At 44.1% G+C, this 26,901-nt stretch overlaps 1 protein-coding gene across 1 annotated transcript in view; it reads left to right on the top strand.

The window, feature by feature from the left end:
* The first annotated feature begins 219 nt into the window (after positions 1 to 219).
* The window catches only part of TAF1B (TATA-box binding protein associated factor, RNA polymerase I subunit B), a 71,466-nt gene continuing 44,784 nt past the window's right edge, over positions 220 to 26,901 (top strand). The window contains exons 1-6 of the mRNA XM_043604553.1: positions 220 to 3,165; positions 4,747 to 4,845; positions 8,103 to 8,190; positions 11,659 to 11,756; positions 14,638 to 14,727; positions 19,527 to 19,680. Of these exons, the coding sequence (XP_043460488.1) occupies positions 3,148 to 3,165; positions 4,747 to 4,845; positions 8,103 to 8,190; positions 11,659 to 11,756; positions 14,638 to 14,727; positions 19,527 to 19,680 (547 nt within the window). The 5' untranslated portion in view covers positions 220 to 3,147. The remainder of the gene's footprint in view (positions 3,166 to 4,746; positions 4,846 to 8,102; positions 8,191 to 11,658; positions 11,757 to 14,637; positions 14,728 to 19,526; positions 19,681 to 26,901) is intronic.

Genomic DNA, 26,901 nt, shown 5'->3' with positions numbered 1-26,901 from the left:
TATTTATATATATTGCTCAGTATAACAAAGGACTTGCATTCAATTTCCTGGTATTTTGTTTGCAACTTTTTCATCTATGTTACTGAGAGAGAATGGACTTCAATTTTTACTTCTCTTTGAATATTCTTGCCGTGTTTTGATGTCAGAGTTATGCTAGCCTCATAAGATGTGCTTTTCCCATTATTTGGAAGAGTCTGTGGGAGATGGGTGCTGCTTTCTTTTTTTTTAAACTTTATTTATTGATTTTGAGAGAGAGAGAGAGAGAGAGAGATAGCGCAAGGGTACACAGGGGAGGGACAGATGGGGAGAGAGAGAATCCCAAGCATGCTCTGCTGTGTCAGCACAGGGCCTCACACAGGACTCAAACTCACGATCATGACCTGAGCTGAAATCAAGAGTCAGACACTTAACCGACTGAGCCTCCCAGGCGTCCCTACTATTTCTTTCTTGAACATTTGGTAGAAATTTACTACCTTTAACTCATTTGAGATTGCGGTTTTCTGTGTGAGGTTTTTTATTTATACAGCGTACCTATTTCCTGAATAAATATAGACTTGTTCAGATTTCCTATTTCTTCTACAGACATTTTGGTAACTTGTATTTTTCTAGGAATTTGTCCATCTCATCAAAATTGCAAATGTATTAGCCTAGAGTTATTGGCAGAATTGAGTAGCGGTTAGTGCCGGTGGGCTGTCACTTACGTGGAATGTCACATATAGCAGCTGCCAGTGCATAATAGCACAGCTGGGGTCCTTGCGGAAATTTAGGTCCACCTTTACCAGGTGGGCTAAATGTATCCCTTTCTGATGTACACATTCTTTCTTTAGATATGTTAATACCTTCCATCAAGATGTTGAATCAAATCTTGGCCCAGAGACTCCCTGGACGCTTTAAAGGTCTATTATCTCAATTCTAATTTTATTTCCCTGTTTCCTCTTCTTGGGGTTACCTCATTGTTGCCCCACAACATGACCTGTATGTAGCTCAACGTTTTTTTTCCAGAAATACACCCACATTCACGCTCACCTGCAGCATAAGGCAGAGTCCATTCAAATTATCTGTGCCAATCTGACAGGCAAATAGGGCACCTGAGCCAGAGTTTTAAGAACTGCATACTAAAGCTTCTCTGTTCGAACACTCCTTTAATTCTTACAGTCTATGAAAACATCTTCCAAAGGGCTGGCTTTGCTCAAAACAATTTTCTGGTAAGGAATGGCTGGAAAAATCTGTGACTCACTTCTGTGCAACCACACGCCCAAAGTCTCCAATCAAGATATGTCATCTGTTTAAACTACTTTGCGTATACGTGAAAATCTTACAAAATCATTCATCCATTCAACAAATATTTATTGATCACATTCTATGAGCTGAGTACTGTTCTAGGCCCTGGATACACGGCAATAACAAAAAGACAAAGATCCCTGACCTCATATTTAGTTCAATACATTAACTATTTAGTTGAGCATTCGGTGCTGCCCTCTTGTTCTAACAGTTGAACACTTGAAATCAGGGCTGATCTAGAAAATAAGAGGCTTATGATCTAGCTGTTCATACGACGACCCTTAATGCTCTAACGATAGGCACGATTTTTCAGAAAGAGTCTGAAGCTGCACAGAGCCAAGCCTGGCAAATGCCACGGGTGACACAACCGGACAGAACATTTGTGCGGTGCCATGAAAAAAATGACGCGATGGGCTGCGCCACTGGCCTGGGAGTCTCTTGCAGGCAAGGAGTCTGTCTTGTTTTTCTCTTATTTCCCAATTGCTGGCCCAGTGCCCGGCAGCTAGTGGGTGTTTAACAACTTTGTGAAATAAGTGAACTGACAGGGAAGTAAGGAGCGAGTGAATAAAGAGCCACCTGCTTGGTGATCTCATCTGGTCTCATGACTTTAAATACCATCTCGACAGAGAGCACTGCCGAGTGTATGTCTCCAGTCCAGGAGTAGCCTGTGAATGCTACAAACTACCTTCTCATCTTCCCTGGATGTCTTACCGGCATCTCTAACTCGATAGGTCCCGAATCAAACTCCGGGCTCCTTTCTACCCCGCTCCCAAACTGTTCCACCCACAGTCTGCCCCTACTCAGTCAATGATCACTTCACCCTTCTAGCTGCAGGTCAAAAGTCTTGAAGTCACCCTTGACTTTTTTCTTTCTGTTACTGCCCACTTCCTGACCTTCAAGATATCCTATGTCTACCTTCAAAATCTGTCTTTCCAGAATTTTAGCACTTCTCACTGTCTCCACTGCTTTTACCTGGTCCAAGCTACCCTCCTCTCTTGTCTGGATTATTTTAAGACTCTCCTGACTTGCCTCTCAACTTCTACCTTTGCCCCCATCGGTGTCTTCTCCCCGGAAGGCTCAGACTGATCTGTCAAACATTAAGTCAGATCGCATAACTCCTCCAACAGCTTCCAAGTAAAATGCTTGCTTAATGCTAATACTCAGTAGGGGTGCTCGGGTGGCTCCGTTGGTTAAGCCTCCGTCTTCAGCTCAGGTCAGGCCCTCAGGATTCGTGAGTTCGAGCCCCGCGTGGGGCTCTGTGCTGAGCCCTCGGAGCCTGGAGCCTGCTTGGGATTCTGTGTCTCCGTCTCTGCCCCTCCCCTGCTTGCGCTCTGTCTCGGTCTCAAAAATAACCATTAAAAAAATATACAGACTAACACTTAGTATCGAACTCTTACAGAGGAGGAAACTGAGGCACAGAAAACGGTGATTGAATCCGGGTCTACCGCGAAAACGTGTTCTTCCCTCCAGAACCCCAGGCCTCTCCCGTGCAAAGCCAGCGCGGAGTGGAGACCCGGGAGCGCTCCGAGTCCACGCTGGGGACCGTCGGCCGCGCCACCGCCTCCCTCGCCGCGCGCAGCGCGAAGACGGTTCTGCAGCGAGCGGAGCGGGACTGAATCGGCTCGGTGTGACGCACCGCCCCGTTTCTTCCCGGTCGGCTCGGGTTACGACGACTAGGAGAGGAATGCAGTCTGGGAGGGGGCCGCGGGGCCGGCGGGGCTTCCCTCCCGGAGCCGGCGGGGACCTCCCCGCAGCCCCAGGCGCCCGGAATGCAAAGCCGCGGTCTCGGTTTCCGCCCGGCGGGCTCCGCCCGGCGCTCCCGGAAGCTGCGCTCGCTGCCCGGGTAACGGGCCCCGCGGCGCCGCGATGGACCTGGAGGAGGCGGTGAGGGAGCCGGGCGCCCTGGGGGCGCGACGGCGGGGCGGGAGGGGAGGGAGGCCGAGGGAAGCGGCTGGAGGACGCCGACCGGCCGTGGGGGCGGCCGCCGGCCGGAGGAGGGCGGGCGGAAGGCTGCGGGGCGGGGCAAGGGATGGGGCTGGCGGGCCCGGGGTGCGGCTGGCGTTTCTGGCCCCGTGAGGTCGCGGCTGAAGGGAGGGCGGGGCGTTAGTCCGTAGGGGTGTGTTTCCGGGGGAGGCCGAAGCTGTGGGGCTCGTGACGGTGGCCACCCACGTGGCGCGTCCCGTGTCGGCGGGGCCACCCACGGGTTCTCCTTGCTGGCGGGGTGGGCGTGGGAAGGGTCGGGGTTGGCGCCCGCCGGCTCCTCCGTAACCCCCGCCTGGGTCTCTGGGAATCCTCGCCGCCGGCTGGGTGAGGGATTCCGAATTCGGGTTCGGGCCGCGCCGAGGTGATGCCGCTTTTCAGTACGGGGTCATTGCAAACTTTACCGACTTGTTGAAATGATTTCGGCGTTCATTTCTAACACGCTACATGAAATGCTGCACCCTTTGGCCCTATTGAAGGAGCATTCGGTAGCTAGATCAACGACAAGGTCAAAGACCTAAACGCTGGGGATCAGGAATTTAGTGCCAGTGTATGTATGGACGGAAGCACCATGTGGTAGAAGGGCTTAGTCGTTATAGATGCTCAATAAATGGTTATTGAATGATGGACGGTTAACGTCTGTAAATGCCAGGTGAATGAAATTGATCATTAACTCACCATTATAATTGATCATTATAACTCACCACTAACCTGTATTTGCCATGAGTAGGGATCCTGTTTTGCTCACCACTGAATCCCCAGCACCTAGTTAAATGCCTAGGGCATGCATGGGTAATACTCCTTATATTGCTGGATGAATAAATCGAAACTTGAAACAACCCCAATAAAAATCTGGTTCTCTTGTCATCTGTGGTTTTAGTGTCACGGAGGACGTTGCAAATGGCCTGCTATTTCTTCTTATTCTTTTTTTTTACATTTATTTATTTTTGAGAGACAGAGTGAGACTTGGCGCGAGTGGGGGAGGGGCAGAGGGAGAGAAGGAGACACAGAATCAGGAGCAGGCTCCAGGCTCTGAGCTGTCAGCACAGAGCCCCACGGGCTTGAACTCATGAGCCCTGAGATCATGGCCTGAGCTGAAGTGGCACGCTCAACCAACTGAGCCACCCAGGGGCCCCTATTTCTATTTTTAAAGTCTTTTCTTAGATCTTGTCGTCTTTTTTCCTCGCAGCACTTTCAAGGAGTTTTATTTACTCATCTTTTTTAACCTTTTACCCCATCACCTTTTCTTCTTTTTCTCCCCTCCCCCACTGCATATTTTAGAAACTTTTAAAAATAATTTAATTCCACTTCAAACTGTCCAAAAGACTGAACGGCTTTTCTTCTTATAGATAATCTCTCTGATATATTTTTTTATTGTCTATGATTTTTTTAATCTACAGGGTAAAATCCAGGGAACCTTCTTTGTAGAAATGCCATGTGGTGAATATGATTTGATAGTAACCCCTTTTCTATCTGCTCCTATAGAAAGAATTCAAAGAAAGATGCACTCAGTGTGCTGCTGTCTCTTGGGGTCTTACTGATGAAGGCAAATATTACTGCACTTCTTGCCACAACGTTACAGAAGTAAGTAACAGACATCATTTATGCATTTGCCAATGTTTTGGAAGTTGCAGTTTTAGCCTGTTATGTGGCATAGCGCCCAAGTAATTGATCGATTTTTGTCACTCCTGCCGTGGGCAGATTCCAAGAATGTTAATCTTCACTGCTTCTACATGAGTTGAGGAACGTGTAAATCACATTTAGGATGGGTTTTTGAAATGATGTTGGGCCGCATTTACAAGTGATGGCATGACTCAGACTGTGTTGTGTAAGGGAAAATAATTAAAATTGTACTTAGAAGGTGATGCATTTCTTCTTAATACTTCTGCAAGAGTGTTTAATGTGTTCTAGCTTTGAGGTTTGGAAGATGGAATGTTAGATTGAGGACCGTTGGGAATATTGAATATGCTTCCTTCTCATTTTATCTCTGTTTAATCCCTTACAGATTTGCAAAGTGTTTTCTTATCCACTATTTCATTTTCTCCTAATATTCATTTTCACCTGTGAGATATGCTATTATGGTCCCTGATGGGGCAAGTGGGGCTCACGAGCTGAGTGAGTGTGCCCAAGTCGCACAAGTCTAAAGTGTCGAGCCCGGACGTGAACCTGAGTCTTCTGACTACAGTGTTCCTTTTACCCCCTCGCACCTGGCTCTTACGCTAGAGACTGTCATACTGTCCTGTGTAACGTTGGTCAGTGAGGCCTCTTCACACTCTGAGTGCAATGAATGTCCTGTTCTAGTTACCACACATTCGGGCCACCGTAACCCAAATGATCAAAGGTGTGGGCAATCTGCCCCTGGACAGGCCAAACGTGCCAGGACCCCTCTCGGGAAGAGGATGTGCTCCAAGTCCACAGAGCTGGGGAGGAGCAAATGTTACCTTCACCATATAGACTTAAGAAAGGCAGATTTGAAACCGAGAAAAGTAACTGTGTAGACTTCTGCTTTGGGCCAAGATGGAGTAACAGGGACCGGATTTATCTTCCTACCTTAAACAGCTAAAAACTTGGACAAAATATGTAAAGCAACTAAAAAAAACTTTTTCCCTTGAGGAAAGTGGCTAATTTACCTTGTAGCTCACCCAAGAGCTTTTCTTTTTTCTTTTTCTTTTTTTTAAGTTTATGTTTTTATTTTGAGAGAGAGAGAGAGAGAGAGCAAGCACGGGAGGAGCAGAGAGAGAGGAAGAGAGAGAATCCCAAGTAGGCTCCGCACTGTCCGCGCAGAGCCCGATGCAGGGCTCGTACCCACAGACCATGAGATCGTGACCTGAGCTGAAACCAAGAGTCGGACGCTTAACCAACTGAACCACCCAGGCGCCCCCGCGAGAGCTTTTCTTGAAGCAGTCATTGTTTTCCAGTATGCAGCTGAAGTTCTTATGCCTGCTTCCCATTTAAGTCACATGGAACAGCTAAAAAAATGCCAGCTCAGTGAAAGTTGGCGAGGGGGTGGATATGTGTTATTATCTTGGTGGTGGCGATGGTTTTGTGAGGATGTTTATACGTGTATCTCTACGTGTAGTTACACATGCATATACGGATGTACACACATCAACTCATTCACTTTAAACAGATGTGGTGTGGGGCGCCTGGGTGGCGCAGTCGGTTAAGCGTCCGACTTCAACCAGGTCACGATCTCGCAGTCCGTGAGTTCTAGCCCCGCGTCGGGCTCTGGGCTGATGGCTCAGAGCCTGGAGCCTGCTTCCGATTCTGTGTCTCCCTCTCTCTCTGCCCCTCCCCCATTCATGCTCTGTCTCTCTCTGTCCCAAAAATAAATAAAAAACGTTGAAACAAAATTTTTTTAAATAAAAAAAAATAAAAAAAAATAAACAGATGCGGTGTGATACTCTTTGCTCGGGTGCGTGGAAGGCACTAGCAGTTTTACTCACCGTTGTTTCTGCAGTGGCCGTGCAAATGTCAACACAGCGAAGGAAGATTGTGTCTAATTGGACAGTTCGTCATTGGCAGATGAAGTCAGCGTGCTATTTTTGTAGAAATTAAACTCCATTAACTAATTGCGTCTTTTATTTCTGTCTTTAATAATGTTCCTATTTGATTCTGTCTGATAAAACCTGTAGTTACTTTAACTTGAAAGATCCTAATACCACTACACCATCTGGTTCCACATTTGAAAGACAACCTGTGTAGAGTAACTTGTCAAGAATGTAGCATTCTTTTTTTTTTTTTTTTTTAATGTTTATTTGAGAGAGAGACAGAGCATGAGCGGGGGAGGGGCAGAGAGAGAGGGAGACACAGAATCCGAAGCGGGCTCCAGGCTCCGAGCTGTCAGCACGGAGCCCAATGCAGGGCTCGGCTCATACTCAGGAACCCGTGAGATCATAACCTGAGCTTAAGTCAGACGCTTGCCCTTAACAGACCGAGCGACCCAGGCGCTCCTCCCTGCCTACTCCTTATAAGTTGTACCTGTCTTTGTAGGGTAACTGCTTTGGTATGTATTCTGATGGATCTTTGTTTTCAGTGTGGCCAACCCAGTCCACTGATACTGCTTTGAACGTGGTTTCTCTGGCTACAGGAAATACATTCCCCAAATCCTATCGTTAAAGGTGAAGGCTGCGGATAAACTTCATTCCAATCTCTAAGTTTAGAGACATATATAAATGTTGCCTTTTGGTTAAAAAATCTTCACCTTTCTCCCATCATTAAGACTTAATGCTTTTATGTTTTGGTTGTGAGAAAGGCAGAATCTTAGGTACCAGCCCTTGAGAGCACTTGGAGTTGAAGACTATGGGATGAGTTACACTCACCATTTAGGCTGCTCACTATTTATCACGCTAAAATTCTGTAGGTTTGAGTAAAAATAAAAAGTAGTACTTTTATAACTTCAGAAATGAAAGCTGTATTATTCAAATACGTAGAAGAGCAGGATGAAACAAATCTGTATGCAGTGTAGGCATTGCTGGTTACAACAAATACAGCCCTCTTCATTCCAGAGCGTGTTTGGATGGAGGAGAAAAGGAAGTTTGACTTTAGGTTTCATTTGAAAAAATTAGAAAGTGATTTAAAATAAGAGTTTATTAATTTGACAGACTTTTATCTAGCGTTTATTGTGTTCCGGGTACTGTTTTAAGTAGTGAAAAAATCTGGAATGAAAAAGCAACATAAAGGTTAACCAAAACCTTACAGTTGATATAATTTTCCCGAAATGTTACTGTCCTTGGTCCTGGCACTCCCAGTTTGGTTCATTATGCTTCCCAGAGATGCTTGGAAATACATTTAGGGAGATGTAAAACCATCTTTTTTCATGGTCTGTCTGTTTCCTGCAGAGATCAAAGGAAGTCATAAACACTGGGGCTATTCCTAATACGAAAATACAAGCCATCAACCGGGGACTTAAAAGAAAAAGAAAACTTGGTAAGCCCTTTCTTCATATGTGCTTGGAGATGTGGGATGGAATTTTAAATGGATTTTAGACAAGTTGCCAGAGTTGTAAATGGCTCGTCCAAAGTGGAATTAAAGTGGGTAATTGTTGATGGTAAAATCGGAAGTAAATGTCTTAAAAGCATATCCTGTTTTTAGCCTGCTTGTTGTTGTGAGTTGGTTTTCCAGTGGAGCAGCTATTTTTTTTAACTTTATTTCTTATTTTTTAAAATTTACATCCAAGTTAGTTAGCATATAGTGAAGCAAGGATTTCAGGAGTAGGTTCCTTAGTGCCCCTGACCCATTTAGCCCATCTCCCCTCCCACAACCCCTCCAGTAACCCTCAGTTTGTCCTCCAGATTTATGAGTCTCTTCCGTTTTATCCCCCTCCCTGTTTTTATATTATTTTTGTTTCCCTTCCCTTATGTTCCTCTGTTTTGTCTCTTAAAGTCCTCATATGAGTGAGGTCATATGATGTTTGTATTTCTCTGACTGACTAATTTCACTCAGCATAATACCCTCCCGTTCCATCCACGTAGTTGCAAATGGCAAGATTTCATCCTCTTTGATTGCCGAGTATACTCCATTGTATATACAGACCACATCTTCTTTATCCATTCATCCATCGATGGACATTTGGGCTCTTTCCATACTTTGGCTATTGTGGATAGCACTGCTATAAACACGGGGGTGCACGTGTCCCTTCGAAACAGCACACCCGTATCCCTTGGATAAATGCCTAGTAGTGCAATTGCTGGGTCGTAAGGCAGTTCTATTTTCAGTTTTTTGAGGAACCTCCATCGTGTTTTCCAGAGTGGCTGCACCAGCTTGCATTGCCACCAACAGTGCAAAAGAGATCCTGTCTCTCCGCATCCTCGCCAACATCTGTTGTTGCCTGAGTTGTTAATGTTAGCCATTCTGACAGGGGTAACCAGTGGAGCAACTATTGTGCAAAAAAGGATAATGGAGTATATTTCTTCTTATCTGTTGGCATATGTTTCTCTGTGTTATGTCATGTATTGTGAATATGATTTTCTGTGTTTTAAAGAAAAATGCTTATTTTCTGAAATGACTCAACTATGAAATTGTCAGGATAGGTGAGTTAAACATAATATTCATCTTTTAGAAATCCATTTCTCACACTGAATTTTGAACACACCCTTCTAAAATAGGAACATCATTTTCCTTAAAATAGTCTCAGCATAGGTGTGCATTGAAAGGTGACCTATTTCATTAATCTAGTGAGTATATATAATTAACCATTACTGAGAAGAATCTGAGGTAAAGTCTGATGCTTTAATTTTTTTGAATTTATTTATCTATTTTGAGACAGAGAGTGAGAGAGAGCGAGTGTGTGCACTTGCGAGCAGGGGAGGGGCAGAGCGAGGGAGAGAGAGAATCCCAAGCAGGCTCCACACTGTCAGCACAGAGCCCGACAGGCGGCTGAATCCCCACCAACTGTGAGATCATGACCTGAGCTGAAATCAACAGTCAGACACTTGACAAACTGAGCGCCCCAAGTCTGATGCTTTTTATTTCTGTGACTACCCAGGGCCAGATTCTCCAATTTGAAACCAGGCTAATGGTACCAGTGGATTCTTGTACACTGTTGTAAGGTAGCTTTAAGGACACACACGCATGAAATGTAGATATATAAATATTCGTGAAACATCTATATGAAATACGTTGATATTCTTAGATGAATAACAGAGAGAATGCCTAAATGCTAACTCATGTTTCTGTTTTACCTTTAATAGTGACTGTTTTTATTAGGCTAAAAGCTGATTAATTTTAATTAAATTTTATTACAATAAAACTTGATTAATCTGTATTTTACTTAAGTAGATAAAATGTATAGTTTAGGGGTGCCTGGATGGCTCCGTCAGTTAAGGGTCCGACTCTGGATCTCAGCTCAGGTCTTGATCTCAGGGTTGTGAGTTCAAGCCCCACACTGAGCTCTATGCTGGGCATGAAGCCTACTTAAAAAAAAAAATATGTATAGTTTAAACTTAAATTGCTGAAGGAGATTTAAATGCTTCAAATTAGGTGTCAAGTGTCTTATATTCAGCTTCTTTGACCCAACATAGTTTCTTCATCAGTAAAATGAGAATGGTAATACCATTTGTTCTATAAAATAGGAACTCAGAATTTAAATACGACTTTACCGGGGCGCCTGGGTGGCGCAGTCGGTTAAGCGTCCGACTTCAGCCAGGTCACGATCTCGCGGTCCGGGAGTTCGAGCCCCGCGTCGGGCTCTGGGCTGACGGCTCGGAGCCTGGAGCCTGTTTCTGATTCTGTGTCTCCCTCTCTCTCTGCCCCTCCCCCGTTCATGCTCTGTCTCCCTCTGTCCCAAAAATAAATAAATGTTGAAAAAAATAAATAAATAAATAAATACGACTTTACCATTTTGTAAGAATGGTGTTCTGCTAGAAGAATGCGCCCGTGTTCAGCTTTAAGAGCGTAAACTCCCTCAGTTTCAGAATGCATCAAAATTAGAGGCTTTCTCTCTTACTCGTATATAACCCAAGACCCTTTCCAGAAATTGGGTCAGTCAACAGGGTGGGGAGTAGGAGTCCTGTGACATTCTGCGGGGAGAGGGGAGCCTGGAGTCCTAGTAACAGACTTCATAAACTATGTGTAAAAGGTGCCGGTAACATGTTTTCCATAGAGTTGGGATATGTGTCCAGCAGAGAGGAGTAAAACGTTAGGGTCTTAACCGATTTTAATATTTTCTTTAACTGGTAGTTCTATTTAAACATGTAACTCTGTCTGCTGTGGAGGCAGATTTCTTCACGATCTCCTAGGGTTGTTTTGAGCATTAAAGAAAATAATATATTTCAAATATTCAGCACATATCTGGTGCCAAGGCAGGGCTCAGGAAGTATTTGTTTCCTTGCTTCCATTTTCTCCCTGCAACCTATAACTGTCTCCAGAAAAGCAGAATGCCATCGAGCACTTTATTTTCTCCGAATGTTCTTAGTGCACTCTCTGCACTCCTAGACCTTCGCACCTTGGCTTTTGTTCATTCATTCTCCAAATACTCACCGTTCCCTTTCTTTGTGACCGGGACAGAGGCCTGGAGAAGCCAAGGCTGAGTGTCGAGCATTCTTTCCTTTCGGATTCTGCCGGGTATTGTCCAGTACAGTACATTTTGGGGTTCAGGGTATACTTTTAAAGCCTATTTCATTTTTTAATATGTTGGCTACTCATTTCTCTGCCTTTTCCATGAGTATTTCAGAAAAATTGTAGATAACTTAAAATATTTAAAATCTGATGAATTATAAAAACGGGGTTTAGCTTTAGCATTTAGTACGTATTTGCCAGATTGGAAACAAGAGAGAGTATTCCCACTCAGGTATACAAAAGAATTCCAGCTGTAGTGTGTAAAACCTAGTTGTAATTATGTGGTAGCCTGTAGTAAATAGGAGTGCACATGTCTGAAGCATGTTATTTGTTGTTTAGAGAGAGGCTGGGATTGGTATGTGTGTGAAGGTTTTCAGCACATACTTTATCAACAAGCGGAAGCCTTAAAGACCCTTGGAGTGGGCCCAGAACTAAAGGTGAGTCCATTTGCGTCTAGAGGCTAGCTTGATGCTTCGTTTGAATACCAGTAGGATTTGGAGGGAAACTAAGGAGAAAAGTAGGGCTATCAGTCATGACACTAGGGCTACTGAAAGAATCATTTTTTCTGATGTTTTTTCTTTAATCTTTTTATTAGGCCAATAATTTCCAAAGTGTGCTCTACAGAATATAAATAAGCAATGCATCCAAAAGAAAATAAAAAAGGTTTTAGTCTTCAGAGGCACCCGGGTGGCTCAGTCAGTCGAGCGTCTGACTCTTGGTTTTGGCTCAGGTCATGATCTCGTGGTTTTGTGACTTCAAGCTCCACGTCGGGCTCTGCACTGACAGTGCGGAGCTTGCTTGGGATTCTCTCTGTCCCTCGCTCTCTGCCCCTCCCCCACTTGCACTGTCTCTGTCTCTCTCAAATAAATAAACTTAAAAGGAAAGGTTTTAGTCTTCAATATTAAATATTAATATATGTAAATATAAATATGTTTAGGTTCAGCATTTAGGAAACATTGGGTTAAATAAAGTAAAACAAATAACCTTGCAGACTTTTTGGTGCCTTCTCTGTGTTAACGTGATTGTTTAATTTCCAAGGGGAAGTAGTCTGTGGCATTCACAATTTGAGAAAATCCTCTGGTGTGTGTATCTATCAGGACTTGAGTTTCAGAATGCACTCTGGGGAGTGATACATTAAAACAGTGCTTCTCGGGGCGCCTGGGTGGCACAGTCGGTTAAGCGTCCGACTTCAGCCAGGTCACGATCTCGCGGTCCGTGAGTTCGAGCCCCGCGTCGGGCTCTGGGCTGATGGCCCGGAGCCTGGAGCCTGTTTCCGATTCTGTGTCTCCCTCTCTCTCTGCCCCTCCCCCGTTCATGCTCTGTCTCTCTCTGTCCCAAAAATAAATAAACGTTGAAAAAAAAAATTAAAAAAACAAAACAAAACAAAAACAGTGCTTCTCAAACTTGAATGCGTACCAGAATCACCTGGAAGGCTGATTAAAACACAGATTGCCGAACCTCATTCTAGCGTTTCCAATTCAGTAGGTCTGGAGTAAGGCCCAAAATTTGCAGTTCTTTTCTTTTCTTTTTTTTTTCCTTTTTAATGTTTATTTATTTTGAGAGAGAGAGAGAGAGAGAATGAGTGCACACGAGTGGGGGAAGGGCAGAGAGGGGGAGAGAGAGAATCCCAAGTGCAGAACCCCACGAGGTGCCCCCAGAATTTGCATTTCTTACAAGTTCCCAGGTGACCCTGATGGTCCGGGGACCACACTTGGACCTGCTGTTCCTCCAGAGTACCACAATCCCTACTGTTACGTGAATTTTCACGTGAAATGGTGGAGGGACGCCTGGGTGGCTCAGTCGATTGAGCATCCGACTCGCTTGATTTCAGCTTGGGTCATGATCTCACGGTTTGGTTTGTGAGATCAAGCCCCACCTTGGGCTCTGAGCCTGCTTGGGATTCCCTCTCTCCCTCTGTCTCTGCCCTTCCCCTGCTTGCACTCTCTTTCTCTCTCAAAATAAATAAACTTTAAAAAAAAAGGTAGTTCATAAGAAAAATGAAACGATAGAATGCTGTGCTCATAAATGACATTAAGGGCAAAAAGAGAAGGGAGAAAGATCAATGTGGACTGAAGTCACCAAGGAAAGATCTGTAGAGGAGCCTTTGCTGTTCAAACCAGTGTTTGAGGCAAGCCAAAAAGAATGGCCTCTAGATCAGTTTATAGCCTAAAAGGACCCTGGGCCTACCCTGAAAAGTATTATAGGAATTAAAAATCCAAAAACACGAGAGACCTGATGGCATCCATGGTGGTCATTAAATTAGGGAAGATTGCTGGTAGTCTGGGGGTTTGGGAATCTGGTTTCTTTCAAGCCATCCTCTGTATAAATGCTTTCAATTTATAGTTGCATAAAGTTATACCAAATAGATACAGTAGGGTTTACTCCTATATAGTTTTCTACCCACTTCATTGGGGTTAATCCTGAAAACAGTTTGTCTGAAATTAGCCAATGAGCATAACCCGCTAGACCTGACCATTTAAGTGGCATAGGAACGGCATTACTCTAAGAACACAGGCTCTGGAATCAAAACTGACTCCAAATCCTATTCATGGTTTTTCCACTCAGTGGTTGGGTCATTTTGGCCAATTTACTCAGTTTCTGTAGCGGTAAAACGGAGATAATGGCCGTCTTGCATGTTGTATCAGAGCTAACGGATGCCTCATGCCTAGTAGGTGCTGAATAATAGAGAAGTTGTTTTGTTTTGTTTGTCCTGTTTTATTTTACTTCTGCCTGGACCCGATAGCAGCTCTGCTTCTAACCAGAAGTGTAGTCATGTAGAAGTTGCTTGCTTTCTCTCATTCTTTTTTTCTTTTATAATTTTTTTAATGTTTATTTATTTTTGAGAGAGAGTCCGAGTGCGAGCGGGGAGGGGCAGAGAGAGAGGGAGACACAGAATCGGAAGCAGGCTCCAGGCTCCGAGCTGTCAGCACAGAGCCCGACGCGGGGCTCGAACCCACGAACCGTGAGATCATGACCTGAGCCGAAGTCGGATGCTTAACCAACTTGGGCCTCCCAGGTGTCCCTCTCTGATTCTTAATTTACTTAACCTGCAAAAGGAAGGGGTCAACTAGGTGACCTTTATAGAATTAGTCTCTTCTTTCTCTAAGATCAAAGATAATGAAGAATTTATTCAGTGTTTGCCGTATACCTGCCATATACTGATACACAGATTTTGTGATGATCATTCTTTTCCAAGAAAGTAGGTAAGGAAGGTAAGAACATGTTTGAATGGAGGGCGGTATGTGAAGTACATGTGGTAGAGATGTACCGGTGTGTTTGGCGTTACCTGAATTACCACTCACTTCCCTTCCACCTTAGAATGAAGTTTTACATAATTTTTGGAAGCGCTACCTTCAGAAGAGCAAGCAGGCCTATTGTAAAAACCCAGTTTGTAGAAGAAAAGTTACGGTAAGTCACAAGTCTGAAACGCAGGATTAAAAGTCATTTCTAGTATGAGGTAGAGATGAAAACAGGTTGAGCCTCATCTGGATTTGTGATGTTTGTCAGAGAATCGTCAGTGAAGATGTTTCTGTGATAGTCCAGAAGGACAAGGTCACTGATCTAGACATTGGAATTAATTTGGATTTCTTATCTGACTAGTTGAAACAAAGAAATTTGTAGTTAAGTTCTAAGTAGAAGTTTAAGCAATTTCTTTTAAGAAATTTGATTTGTATTTCCCTAATGATGAGCGATGTTGGGCATCTTTTCATGTGTCTGTTTGCCATCTGGAGGTCTTCTTTGGAAAAATGTCTATTCATGTCTTCTGCCCATTTCTTCACGGGATTATTTGTTTTTTGGGTGTTGAGTTTGGTAAGTTCTTTATAGATTTTGGATACTAACCCTTTATCTGATATGTCACCTGCAAATATCTTCTCCCATTCTGTAGGTTGCCTTATAGTTTTGTTGATTATTTCCTTTGCTGTGCAGAAGCTTTTTATTTTGATGAGGTCCTAATAGTTCATTTTTGCTTTTATTTCCCTTGCCTTAGGAGACATGAACAGACAATACTTTTTTTTTTTTAATGGTCATTTATTTTTGAGAGAGAGAGGGGGGGGGGGGAGTGGGCACGAGCAGGGGAGGGGCAGAGAGAGAGGAAGAGAGGGAATCCCAAACATGTTCCACACTGTCAGAGCAGAGCCTGATGTGGGGCTCGAACTCATGAACCATCAGATCATGACCTGAGCCGAGATCAAGAGTCAGATGCTTAACTAACTGAGCCACTCATGTGCCCCCGGACAATACTTTTTAATGATAGAGTTATGAAACATTATCTTCTCTTGATTCAGGAGGCAGATACTTCTCAAGAAAAGCAAAAGATACTATGTGGTTCTACGGTGACACTTTGAAAGAGAAAAGAAAGAACCATCCAGACTATTAAGAACCTGTTCTTTAGAATTACACAGCTAAAGTATTTGTTGGTTATATTTGTACACTGGGGTTTTACCTACTACATAGAAAATTTGAATCAGAACCTGGAATTCTGTCTGACATTTTAATATGTTTAGGGGAACTTAAGATATTTATTTATTTTTGATTTTTTTAAAATATAATTTATTGCCAAATTGGTTTCCATATGACACCCAGTGCTCATCCCAACAAGTGCCCTCCTCCCTGCCCATCACCCACTTTCCCCTCCCCCCAACCCCCCATCTACCTTAGTTGGTTCTCAGTCCTTAAGGCTCTCTTACGGTTTGCTTTAACTTAAGGTATTTAAAAAGGTTTAGGGTGCCTGGGTGGCACCCAGCTCTTGATCTCGGCTCAGGTCATGATCTCACGGTCTGTGGGTTCAAACCCCACGTCAGGCTTTGCGCTGATAGCACAGAACCTGCTTTGGTTTCTCTGCCCCTCCCCGGCTTGTGCTCTCTCCCTCTCAAAAATAAACAAACAAAAAAATAGATATTGTAAAAACTTTTGTTAACTTGACTAAACACCTGTCTAAAGTCTAAAGTAATATTCTCATCACAGTAAAATCTTCTTGGTGAGTAAATAAGCGTATGCAGAATTTTAACCTGATATGCAAGTTGGTGTATAATTTTTACTGAAGAGTATACCTATTTTGAATATACTCGATTTTGAAAGGAAAAAGGACCAAGTACTTTTAAGTTAGAAGCTTAGTCTCCTCAAATATTCAGTAATTGCTTCATGCTTTGAATGTGACTGTGCCAAGAATAGTAAGGGGAGTGCATCTGAATCCTGGCTTCACTACTTGTGACTTGTGTGATCTTGGGCAAGATAAGCGACTTAAAACTTCCAGAAAAAGCAAACAAGCAATTGCATAAATCAGGGTAAGGGAAATAGCAAAGGGGGTGGCAGGAAAGGGTGCTATTCGAGACGGAGTGATTGGGGAAGGCCACGCCTCCCTGATGAGGAATCGTAGGTGAGAGTGAGCCATGAGGATATCTAGGGGAAGAAATGCAGAATTTCAGGACTGACTCAGACCTGCTGAGTCAGAGTCTGCATTTCAACACGGCTCCTAGGTGCTTCTTACACACACGAAGGTTTGAAAAGCCCTCTTCCAGATTAAGACCTGATGGTGGCTGGGATCAGGTTGTAGCAATGGAAATGGTAAGTGGTAAGATCCTAGATAAACTTTGGAATAGAGTCGACCGAATTTCCTGTTGGATTGGACGTGGGGTGTGAGAGAAAGAGAAGAGTCATCAAGGATGACTTAAGGTTGGAGCTTAAGCAGTTGGAAGGAAGGAGTTGCCGTCAACTGAAATTACAGGTGGAACAGGAAAATCCGTAGTTCAGTTGGGGACATGTGATGTTTGCGACAGCTATTAGACGTCCAAGAGGAGACTGCAGGTCTGTTAGATTTATAAGCCTTCAATTCAGAAGAGAGGTCTAGGCTGGAGATATAAATTTGGACGTTCTCTGTCTCTCTCTCTTTTTTTTTTTTAATGTTTATTCATTTTTGAAAGACAGAGGGAGACACAGCACAAGCAGGAGTGGGGTGGAGAGAGAGGGGGACACAGAATCTGAAGATGGCTCCAGGCTCCGAGCTGTCAGCACAGAGCCCGACACGGGGCTCAAACTCACAAACGGCAAGATCGTGACCTGAGCCGAAGCCGGACGCTCAAACGACTGAGCCACCCAGGTTCCCCTGGACGTTCTCCATATGTATTACAATCATCAAATCGAAAATGCCATTATTTGGAAGATGCACCATTATTTCACATATCCCCGAGAAAGAAAATAATTCTGTAAATCAAACTGTGACATGCCATTGGTTGTCAGAAACACCCTGATGCCAGGGATATGAAAACATGGGGAAGGGAAGAGCATTTTGGAATCAAAAACAATCTAGTAGGTAGTAGTCAAAACCACAAGGCCAGATGATATCATCGAGGAGTAAAGACAGAGAAAGGAACCAAGGACTGAGCTCTGGCCCGCTCTAGGGTTAAGATGTTTGGGATAAAAGCAACATCAACAAAGAAGTCTGAGGACCAACTGGTAAGTTAGGAGGAAGGTTGGAGAGTGAGGGGGCATTCTGGAAACGAAAGAACAAAGAGTTTCAAGAAGAGGGGAGTGATCAACTGTGAGAAATACTGCTGCCTGGCCAGGAAGGAAGAGGGCTAAAAATTGATGAGTAGAGTAGCAGGACCACAAGTTTGATTAGAATGACGTATAAAAGGGGTTCCTGGCTGGCTCAGCCTGTGGAGTATGCAGCTCTTGGTCCTGGGGTTGTGAGTTCAAGCACCACGTTGGGTGCAGAGATTACTCAAAAATAAAATCTTCAGGGGTGCCTGGGTGGCTCAGTAAGTTAAGTGGCGGACGCTTGGTTTTGGTCAGGTCATGATCTCATGGTCGTGGATCGAGCCCCACATCAGGCTCCACTCTCTCTCCCTCTTCCCTCTGCCCCTCCCTCCCTCAAAAAAAAGATGTTTAAAAATGACAAGAATGAGGTACAAGATAGACTTGGAAGAGAGAAATTGGAGACAGTGAGTCTGGATAACTCTTCCAAGGCATTTAGCTGCAAAGTATAAAGAATTTATGTTGTAGATGGAATCCAGGAAAGGTGTTTTGTGTGTGTGTGTGTGTGTGTGTGTGTGTGTTTTAAGTGGGATAAATGATAGCATATTTGTGTACTGATAGGAATGATACAGGAGAGAAGAAATTTTCAATGGAGAGAGAGACAGTAGAAGTGAGGGATAATCTTTGAGTAGACGGGGTGGAATTGGGTGCCCAGAGGGAGAAGCTGGCTTTTTAGATGGGAGCTTGGATAGTTTGCCAGAAGAATCAGACAGAGAGTCAAGTTCCTGGCAGATGGTCGCCTGCGTACGATTGTGGACGTTGTCTTCTGATTGCTTTGGTTTTCTCAGTGAGTCCGTGCTTATCTGCCAGTTTTATTGTGTACCTTGTCTCATGCTTACCTGTAGAGAGGGGAAATGCATAACAGAGGACACAAGCATCTCATCCCTGATTGATTGATTGATTGATTGATTGATTTTACTTTATTCTCTTGTGAGTTTCCTTAACATGAGTCTTACCTCTTCTTCCTAAGATTGAGTCTCTTGGTCTGCACAACTGGTAATGTGGCCTTTGGACTGTGATCAGTTTCCCCAAGGTAATGTCAGCTGATGAGGCCTTTATGTAGCCAGCCACATTTCAACAATACGTGTGTGAAAAATTAAACAACGGTCTGAGATAGTATATCCTTGTCGGTTAAGTGTTGTAAATAGTAAAGTGCCACAGGAACTCAGGGAATCAAGAACTCTTGGGAAGAAGAATTGGTTGGGAGACAGCATGACAGAGTAAATAACGGATTGGAGAGATAGAGAAGAAAGGATAGCCCAGGGAGGAGAAATGGCATTATCGTCGATCCAAAGCGCAAATTCCCAGGTAGGCTCAGTGAAGATAAGCCAGCATTGTGCATGGGGTCATTATCGACGTGCCCATTGGTGTAGCTGCTAGAGCTACAAGGGAGATGTTGGTCACAGGGAGAAGGAAGCCTGATGCGTCTGTTGGCAACCTGTTTCCTTGCTTAGCCTTGTCTGCAGCCCTTCTCCGGGAGCACCGCCAGGAGCTGCTAGGGGACACCTGGTGGAGGGTAAGGTCCTTTGGTCTTCGGAACCTGGCAGATGGTTGCAGTTCTCTGGAGTAGTTTGCCTTATGGTGTTTCAGGTGGGCAGGACTTGGTTAAGCTCGTGGAAATTAACTGCATTTTCAGTTCCTGTGTAATAATTTTATGTATATTTTGCAAATAGGTATTAGAAGATAACCAAAGTCATTCAGACTGGGAGAGCGAGCCTGAGCTGCTGAGTGACTTCAGCTGCCCTTCTTTTGTTGAAAGTGGAACAGAGTCTCAGCCTGATGGCCTTGCTCAGAAGCCTTTCCCCATCAGCAAAGCATCACAGTCAGGTAAAAGTGAGAATCAGACTACCTAGAATTTTAAAGCTGGTAATGTACCTTAAAAATAATTTAGTTCAGGGGCACCTGGGTGGCTCAGTTAAGCTTCCGACTTCAGCTCAGGTCATGATCTCACAGTCTGTGAGTTCAAGCCCCGTGGAGGGCTCTGTGTTGACAGCTCAGAGCCCGCAGCTTGCTTCGGATTCTGTGTCTCCCCCTCTTTCTGCCCCTCCCTAGCTCGCTCGCACTCTCTCTCTCAAAAATAAATAAATATAAAAAAAAAATTTTAGTCCAGGGGCACCTGGGTGGCTCAGTCAGTTAAGCATCCCACTTCGGTTCAGGTCATGATGTCACAGTTCGTGAGTTCAAGCCCCCAGTCGAGCTCCGTGCTGACAGTGCAGAGTCTGCTTGGGATTCTCTCTCCCTCTCTCTGTCTTTCACTCCCCCGCTCTCGCTCTCTCGCTCTCTCGCTCTCTCACTCTCTCTCTCAAAATAAAATAAAACTTAAAAAAATAATTTAGTCCAATCTTTTCGTATTTCAAGAAAAGGAATGTGGCCTAGCAAGAAGCAATGACTTGGTAAATCATATGGCTAGGAGAAAGGTAAATTAAATGAAATCTTAGGGCAGTTTTTTAAAAAGGTACATTGTCTCCACATGAGAATTTTTATGTGATTTTTATTTATTAAAATTTTTTAAGTTTGGGGCGCCTGGGTGGCGCAGTCGGTTAAGCGTCCGACTTCAGCCAGGTCATGATCTCGCGGTCCGTGAGTTCGAGCCCCGCGTCAGGCTCTGGGCTGATGGCTCAGAGCCTGGAGCCTGTTTCCGATTCTGGGTCTCCCTCTCTCTCTGCCCCTCCCCCGTTCATGCTCTGTCTCTCTCTGTCCCAAAAATAAATAAACATTGAAAAAAAAATTTTTTTTAAGTTTATTTATTTATTTTGAGAGAGACAGAGCACGAGTGGGGTAGGGGCAGAGAGAGAGAGAGGGAAAATCTTAAGCAGGTGCCTCAGTGTCAGCGCAGAGCCTGATGCAGGGGTCGAACTCACAAAACTATGAGATCATGACCTGAGCCGAAATTAAGAGTAGGACGCCTGAGCCACCCAGGCGCCCCTTTGTGTCATTTTTAAAGGGTGTTGAACGATAAGTGGATCCGGAAAGAACGAAGCTCATAAAGATCATGTACGTGTGGGCTCAGAATTTCCAAAGAAAAGTTGCAGCAGAGAAATGATAGGTCTTAGCGAAATGATAAGATTGGTAAGAGTCAAAGATGATATATCCGACTTCTAATCATAGACTGAAGCAAAATTTATCGTATCGTGTGTGAGTTTCACTTTCTGATTTAATTCCATAATTTAAAATAGGTAAGGAGTATATTGAAGGTAACAGGTGTAGACCTTCCCCAACACATTTATTCATGATTTTAATTGTTTCTACACTACACTAAAAAAAAAAAATAATAATAATAAAATAAACATGGTGGAAAACAGACCTCAGAGAACGGACCAGGCTCTTATTATAGATTACTAGAATCTTGATGTGTGCTGACAGAGTTCTTTGGGAGATTGCTTCCAGATCGTCTGGTGTTAGGGATTGTGGAAGTCTGGGTTGTATGATTACATATGGTTTTTAACAAAGCATTTCTTGTGTGGACTGCTTCTTTGCAAGTCTGTTCCCCCTAAAGAGCAAATTCCTTTTATCAGCATATCTGCATTACTTGCTGGACTGCACAGTGACACGGATCTCAGACAAGTTATTTTTTGTGTCCAAAGAAGTAAAGAAGTTAGAATCATAGAATAATTGGGCCGCGGTGGATCTCTGGAGTTTCCTTTCCACGTTTTCAGGCGGGCCTGAACGCCACTGTCCCCAGGACTAGGTCTGAAGTCATCCAAGCCTTTTAGGGTACCATGATTGTTTCCCTATGTCTTTTTTATTTAAAAAACAATTTTTTTTAATGTTCATTATTTACTTTTGAGAGAGAGACAGAGCACGAGCAGGGGAGGGGCAGAGAGAGAGGGAGACACAGAATGGGAAGCAGGCTCCAGGCTCTGAGCTGTCAGCACAGAGCCCGATGTGGGGCTCGAACTTACGAACTGTGAGATCATGACCCGAGCTGAAGTAGGACGTTTAACCGACTGAGCCACCCAGGCGCCCCAGATTATTTCTCTATGTTAAGAGTTTTTGTTTTGGTGTTTGCTTTTAGTAAATGGTGATCCTTAGAGCTTTATTTTTAGTTTCTACATGTAAAGTGACTACTAATACAACCTTTATTTCACAACTATAAAATACAGAGCATCACAAAGAAAATCATCAGTTATTGTGCCATCCAAAACCAAACTACTTTGCTGTAGATCATTCCAGAAAGTTTTTTATTCATGTACACATAGAGAGAAAGGGAGATGTAGTATTTTGTTTTTGCGAAAATGTAAACTATTTCTACATTGTTTAAATTTTTAATCAAAATTCTATATGCATGTAATTCAAATAGATTTATAATGCTTGATATGAAAAAAATTGTAGTCTGTTATTCCCCTAAATGTGCTCTTCCGAAGAGACATTCATTTTCAGCTCTTCTGCAACCTCCATATCGCAAAAAAAAAAAAAAAAAAAAGTTTATTTTTGAGAGAGAGAGAGAGTGCGTGAGCAGGGGAGGGGCAGAGAGAGAGGGAGTCACAGAATTTAAAGTAGGCTCCAGGCTTTGAGCTGTCAGCACAGAGCCCGATGGGGGGCTTGAACTCACCAACCGTGAAATTATGATCTGAGCCGAAGTCAGATGCTTAACCGAACGAGCCACCCAGGCGCCGCTGTAACCTCCATATCTCTATAGCATATGCTTATAGTATGACATCTTGATTTCTGCTTTTGGACGTTAGCTGTTAAATTCCAACTACAGAAGATAAATCTTGGCTCTTTCACACCTTTCTCACTGTACCTTCCCCATGTAGTCACCAGCACACGATCGTGCATTTCTTTTTCTCTGTCTTCCAATACGATTATAATTTTTTCCTAGCCCAGCATTTAGTGTGAGCTATGTAACTTGCTATGATTATACTTTTCATAGATCCTTTGGTTTCCTCAGAGTTGATAATTGTCGTCACTTGCTTAGTTTTCTAGTTACTTATTACTAATCTATAATTTATTATTAGTGTATCTCCACACTTCCTCCAAGTTCTGAAAATCTCTCAATTTCTTAGCTATTCTGCCAATTTCATCTTCAGAAGAAGTCTTGGTGGAGCTTCTGACCCACCCTTGTCTACAATGAAATATCCCTAAACGTATGACAAGGCTGTCTTTGGGATCTCTTTACCACCATCCTGAAGATGCTCTTACCTTTTGTTAAGTTCCTTACTTCCTTGACCCTATTTCATCTTTCCTGGTTTACTCCCTGGTTTTTGTGAAGCATCTTTTCTTATTTTCCTGAGGATATTGATATGATAAGTGATACTATTTGACCTCGACTTGTTTTGTCCTCTGCTTCTTGTATTAGAGGTTTTCTTCAAATATGTATGAGGCTAATATGGCTGGTCTTCTTAAGAATGGAGACTGAAAGGGGCGCCTGGCTCAGTCGGTTAAGTACCCGGCTTTGTCTCAGGTTATGATCTCACGGTTCATGAGTTCAAGCCCCACATTGGGCTCTGTGCTGACAGTCAAAGCTTGGAGGCTGCTTCAGATTCTGTCTCTCTCTCTCTCTCTCTCTCTCAAATAATAAATAAAAACATTAAAAAAATTTTTTTTAAAGAGACTGAAAAATTGAGTGAAAGCCTCGTATCCATAGTGAGTTTTGCTAGTTGCACTGTGCATGATCTAGCTGGATTATTTGCTTCGCAGGCCTCCAGCATGATCATCTTTAAATCTTTTCCCCCCTGAGCTGATAGGATTTTCAAGAGAAATCTCTTTGAGTCATCTGTTTGGAGGGTGTAATCCTGGCTGTTCTAGGAACTGGGTGGGAAGAAGGCCTGAGAGGAATGTGGGGTGGGGGTGGGGGCTGTCTCAGCACTCAATATGTACACTTGCACTTCACCCTGCTGTTTTTCATAATATCCTGCTCTCAACTGTATGTATGACTGATATATGCCCTGTTCCAGAGACCCTTCATTTTACTCTTTCCAGAGAAGAAACTTAACAATTTTCTGCCCAGATTGGGAAGGCGCAGGCATTTGCCAGATGGGGTTGGCACATGACTCTGAGTGTCTGACTGCTTCTCAATCAGACTTTCAAGTAATCTTTCTGGTGGTAGACCCACCTTCACCCGGTTTCCAAGATTTAACCGATTCTGGAGCTTTCTTTAGAGGTCCCCAGGGAAAAGTTACATCGGTTTGTGGTTCTCCCTATCGCTGGTTTTGAATCCAGCTTTCTCGACGCTGCCAGGGCAGTAATCACCTGTCCATATGCTTTCCAGCTTTTACAATTTTATTGCTGGGGCACCCAGGTGGCTCAGTCGGTTAAGCGTCCGACTCTTAACTTTGGCTCAGGTCATGATCTCATGGTTCGTGAGTTCGAGCCCCACATCGGGCTCCATGCTGACGGTGCAGAGTCCACTTGGGATTCTCTCTCTCGACCTGTCCCCCGCTCACGAGCTCTTTTTCTCTCTCAAAACTAAATAAACTTTATTTATTAAAAATATATATTTTTTTAAGTTTATTTTATTTTGAGAGCGAGAGCAATGGGGTAGGGGAGAGAGAGAGAGAGAGAGAGAGAGAGGAGAGAGAACATCCCAAGCAGACACCGCCCTGTCAGCACAGAACCGGAGGCGGGGCTCGAACTCATGAACCTCGAGATACGACTTGAGCTGAAATCAAGAGTCGCACGCTTAACTGACTGAGCTGCCCAACAGCTGGTCTAGGGACTCTACTTTGAGAACCATCGACAGAAGCATTAAGTAAATTCGCATGCAGTATCCCATTGCCTGGAATTAAATTTCTATTCGTGTCACTTAGGTGGTTTTTAATTTGCTTCATATTATAGACGGTCCTGCCACAACGTGCCCTGACCTTGAGTCTTTGCATGTTCTAAAAATCATTTCACTAGGATGACAGTCTTGAACTGCTGGCCTGTTTGCCACCAAATAGTTATTGGGTTCCTCCTTTGTGCTAGGGCCCGCTCGAGGCCCTGGGGACCCGGTGACAAGCAAGGTCAGCCACCTGCTTAGATTGTAGTGGGAGGAGCTGGAAAATAAATGCACACATTCATTAAAAAGTTCAGTTACTGATAAATGCTATGAGGAGAGGATTTATAGGAGTTGGAAAAAAGGATTTTGAGGAGTAATTTGGAGAGTTTTATCCAAGAAAGTGGGGCTTTGGGGGGTCGTTCTTAGTCCCGCTTTCTACTTACCCTCCTTCCAGCTTTATTTTTTTTTTTTCAACGTTTATTTATTTTTGCGACAGAGACAGAGCATGAACGGGGGAGGGGCAGAGAGAGAGGGAGACACAGAATCGGAAACAGGCTCCAGCCCAGAGCCTGACGCGGGGCTCGAACTCCCGGACCGCGAGATCGTGACCTGGCTGAAGTCGGACGCTTAACCGACTGCGCCACCCAGGCGCCCCTCCTCCTTCCAGCTTTAAACACCAGCTGCATCATGACGGCTCGGAAATTTCTCTCTCGAGGTTCTTCTCTGAACTACAGATTTTTATACTCATCTGCCTACTCAACATCTCCATTTGTGCAGTTAGTAGGGCCTTCATTTAACACGTGTAATTCCGAAACCTTAATTTTCTTTCGTCAAACTTGCACTTCTGCCGCCTTCCTTGTCTCAGTAGATGGCATTTCCGTTCTCCTGTTGCTCAGGCCCAAACTCTGAGAATCATCCTTGTCTTCTCTTTTTCTCTCCTATTTCGTGTTCCGTCCATCAACAAATTCTTCTGACTCTGCCTTCAAAATATGTCCGGATTCCCACCACTTCTCACCACCTGCAGTGCTGTTGTCCCAGCCCAAGTGCCCGTCATCTCTGTCCTGGCTGGTGTGTCCTGTGTCCACTCCTGCCCTCCGACAGCTCCGTTCTTCGTGCGGCAGCCGGAGAGAGCTTTTTAGAGACATGAGTGGGATCAGGTGGTTTCTCTGTTTGAAACTCTCCAGAAACTCCTCATAATACTCAGAATAATGTCCAAAATACAAAACGTGACCTATCAAGCCCTGCGTGATATTTAAAAAAATATTTTTAAGTGTATATTTATTTATTTTGAGAGAGAGAGAGAGAGCGAGATCAAGCAGGGGAGGGGCAGAGAGAGAGGGAGACAGAGAATCCGCTCCTGACAGCGTGGAACCCCGATATGGGGCCCGAACTCAAAAACCGTGAGATCATCATGACCTGAGCCAAAATCAAGAGTCAGGCACTTCACCAGCTGAGCCACCCAGGCGCCCCTATCGCTTTCTTCCTTATCATTTCCTACCACTTTCCCTTCACGCGCGGTGCTCTCGCCACACTGGCTTCCTTGCTGCTCCTTTGAGTCCACTCCTGCTGATGAACGGAGTGTTCTTCCTGAGCTCCTCAAGACTTCCTGTCTGAATGTATTCACGTCGCCGCTCAGATGCCACCTTCCCCCAGAGGTTTCTTTCACCATCCGTGTAAAGTAGCACCTGTCTCTTGTCTTCCCATCACTTTGTATGCCCCTGCATTGCCGTTTTCCTGTGTGGCCCTTACCACCGTCTGTCAGTTGCAAGTTTTTTTTTTCTCCTTAATAACCATCTCCCGTTGCTAGAATGTTAAGTTCCAAGCGATGTGCGACCCTGTTCACTGTCCATTCCCCGGACCTAGAACAGGGGCACAAAGAATGAGATGAGGGAGTGTTGAAGGAAGGAGCGAGGACAGATAACGTCCTGTGGGGAAGGGGGCCTGGAGGATGGGAGTGGGCGGAGGTGCTGTCCTGGCTGGTGTTTCGGAGAGCCCCTCACACAAAAGGGACACGTAGCTTGGGGCCTGGACCAAAGCACTTCCACACTGTTTGCTTTGCTTTGCTCTGTAATTGTTTTTCCTTTTACTTTTCTGAAAAATTGTTCCAGTTCACTATGAAAACATTCAAGCAGGTCAAGTCCCTCTTTAGAATCTCAGCCCATCCCACTCCCATAAAGAACCAACAATTGTTAACCTTTTTAGCCAATTTTCTCTAAACCATCATTGCTCTTTTTTGCCAGTTGCTCTTTGTAAAGATTGTATCAATGATAATTTGATTTTAAGATATTGAAAATGCCTCTTCGGATTTTTTTGTGGTTTTTCTTCTTTGGCTGTCCAAATAGCTATTT

The sequence above is a fragment of the Prionailurus bengalensis genome, chromosome A3 (genome assembly GCF_016509475.1).
Source record: "Prionailurus bengalensis isolate Pbe53 chromosome A3, Fcat_Pben_1.1_paternal_pri, whole genome shotgun sequence".
In the NCBI taxonomy this organism is placed as follows: domain Eukaryota; kingdom Metazoa; phylum Chordata; class Mammalia; order Carnivora; family Felidae; genus Prionailurus; species Prionailurus bengalensis.
The sequence above is the reverse complement of the archived record's forward strand: the minus strand, read 5'-3'. Positions and strand labels throughout refer to the sequence as shown.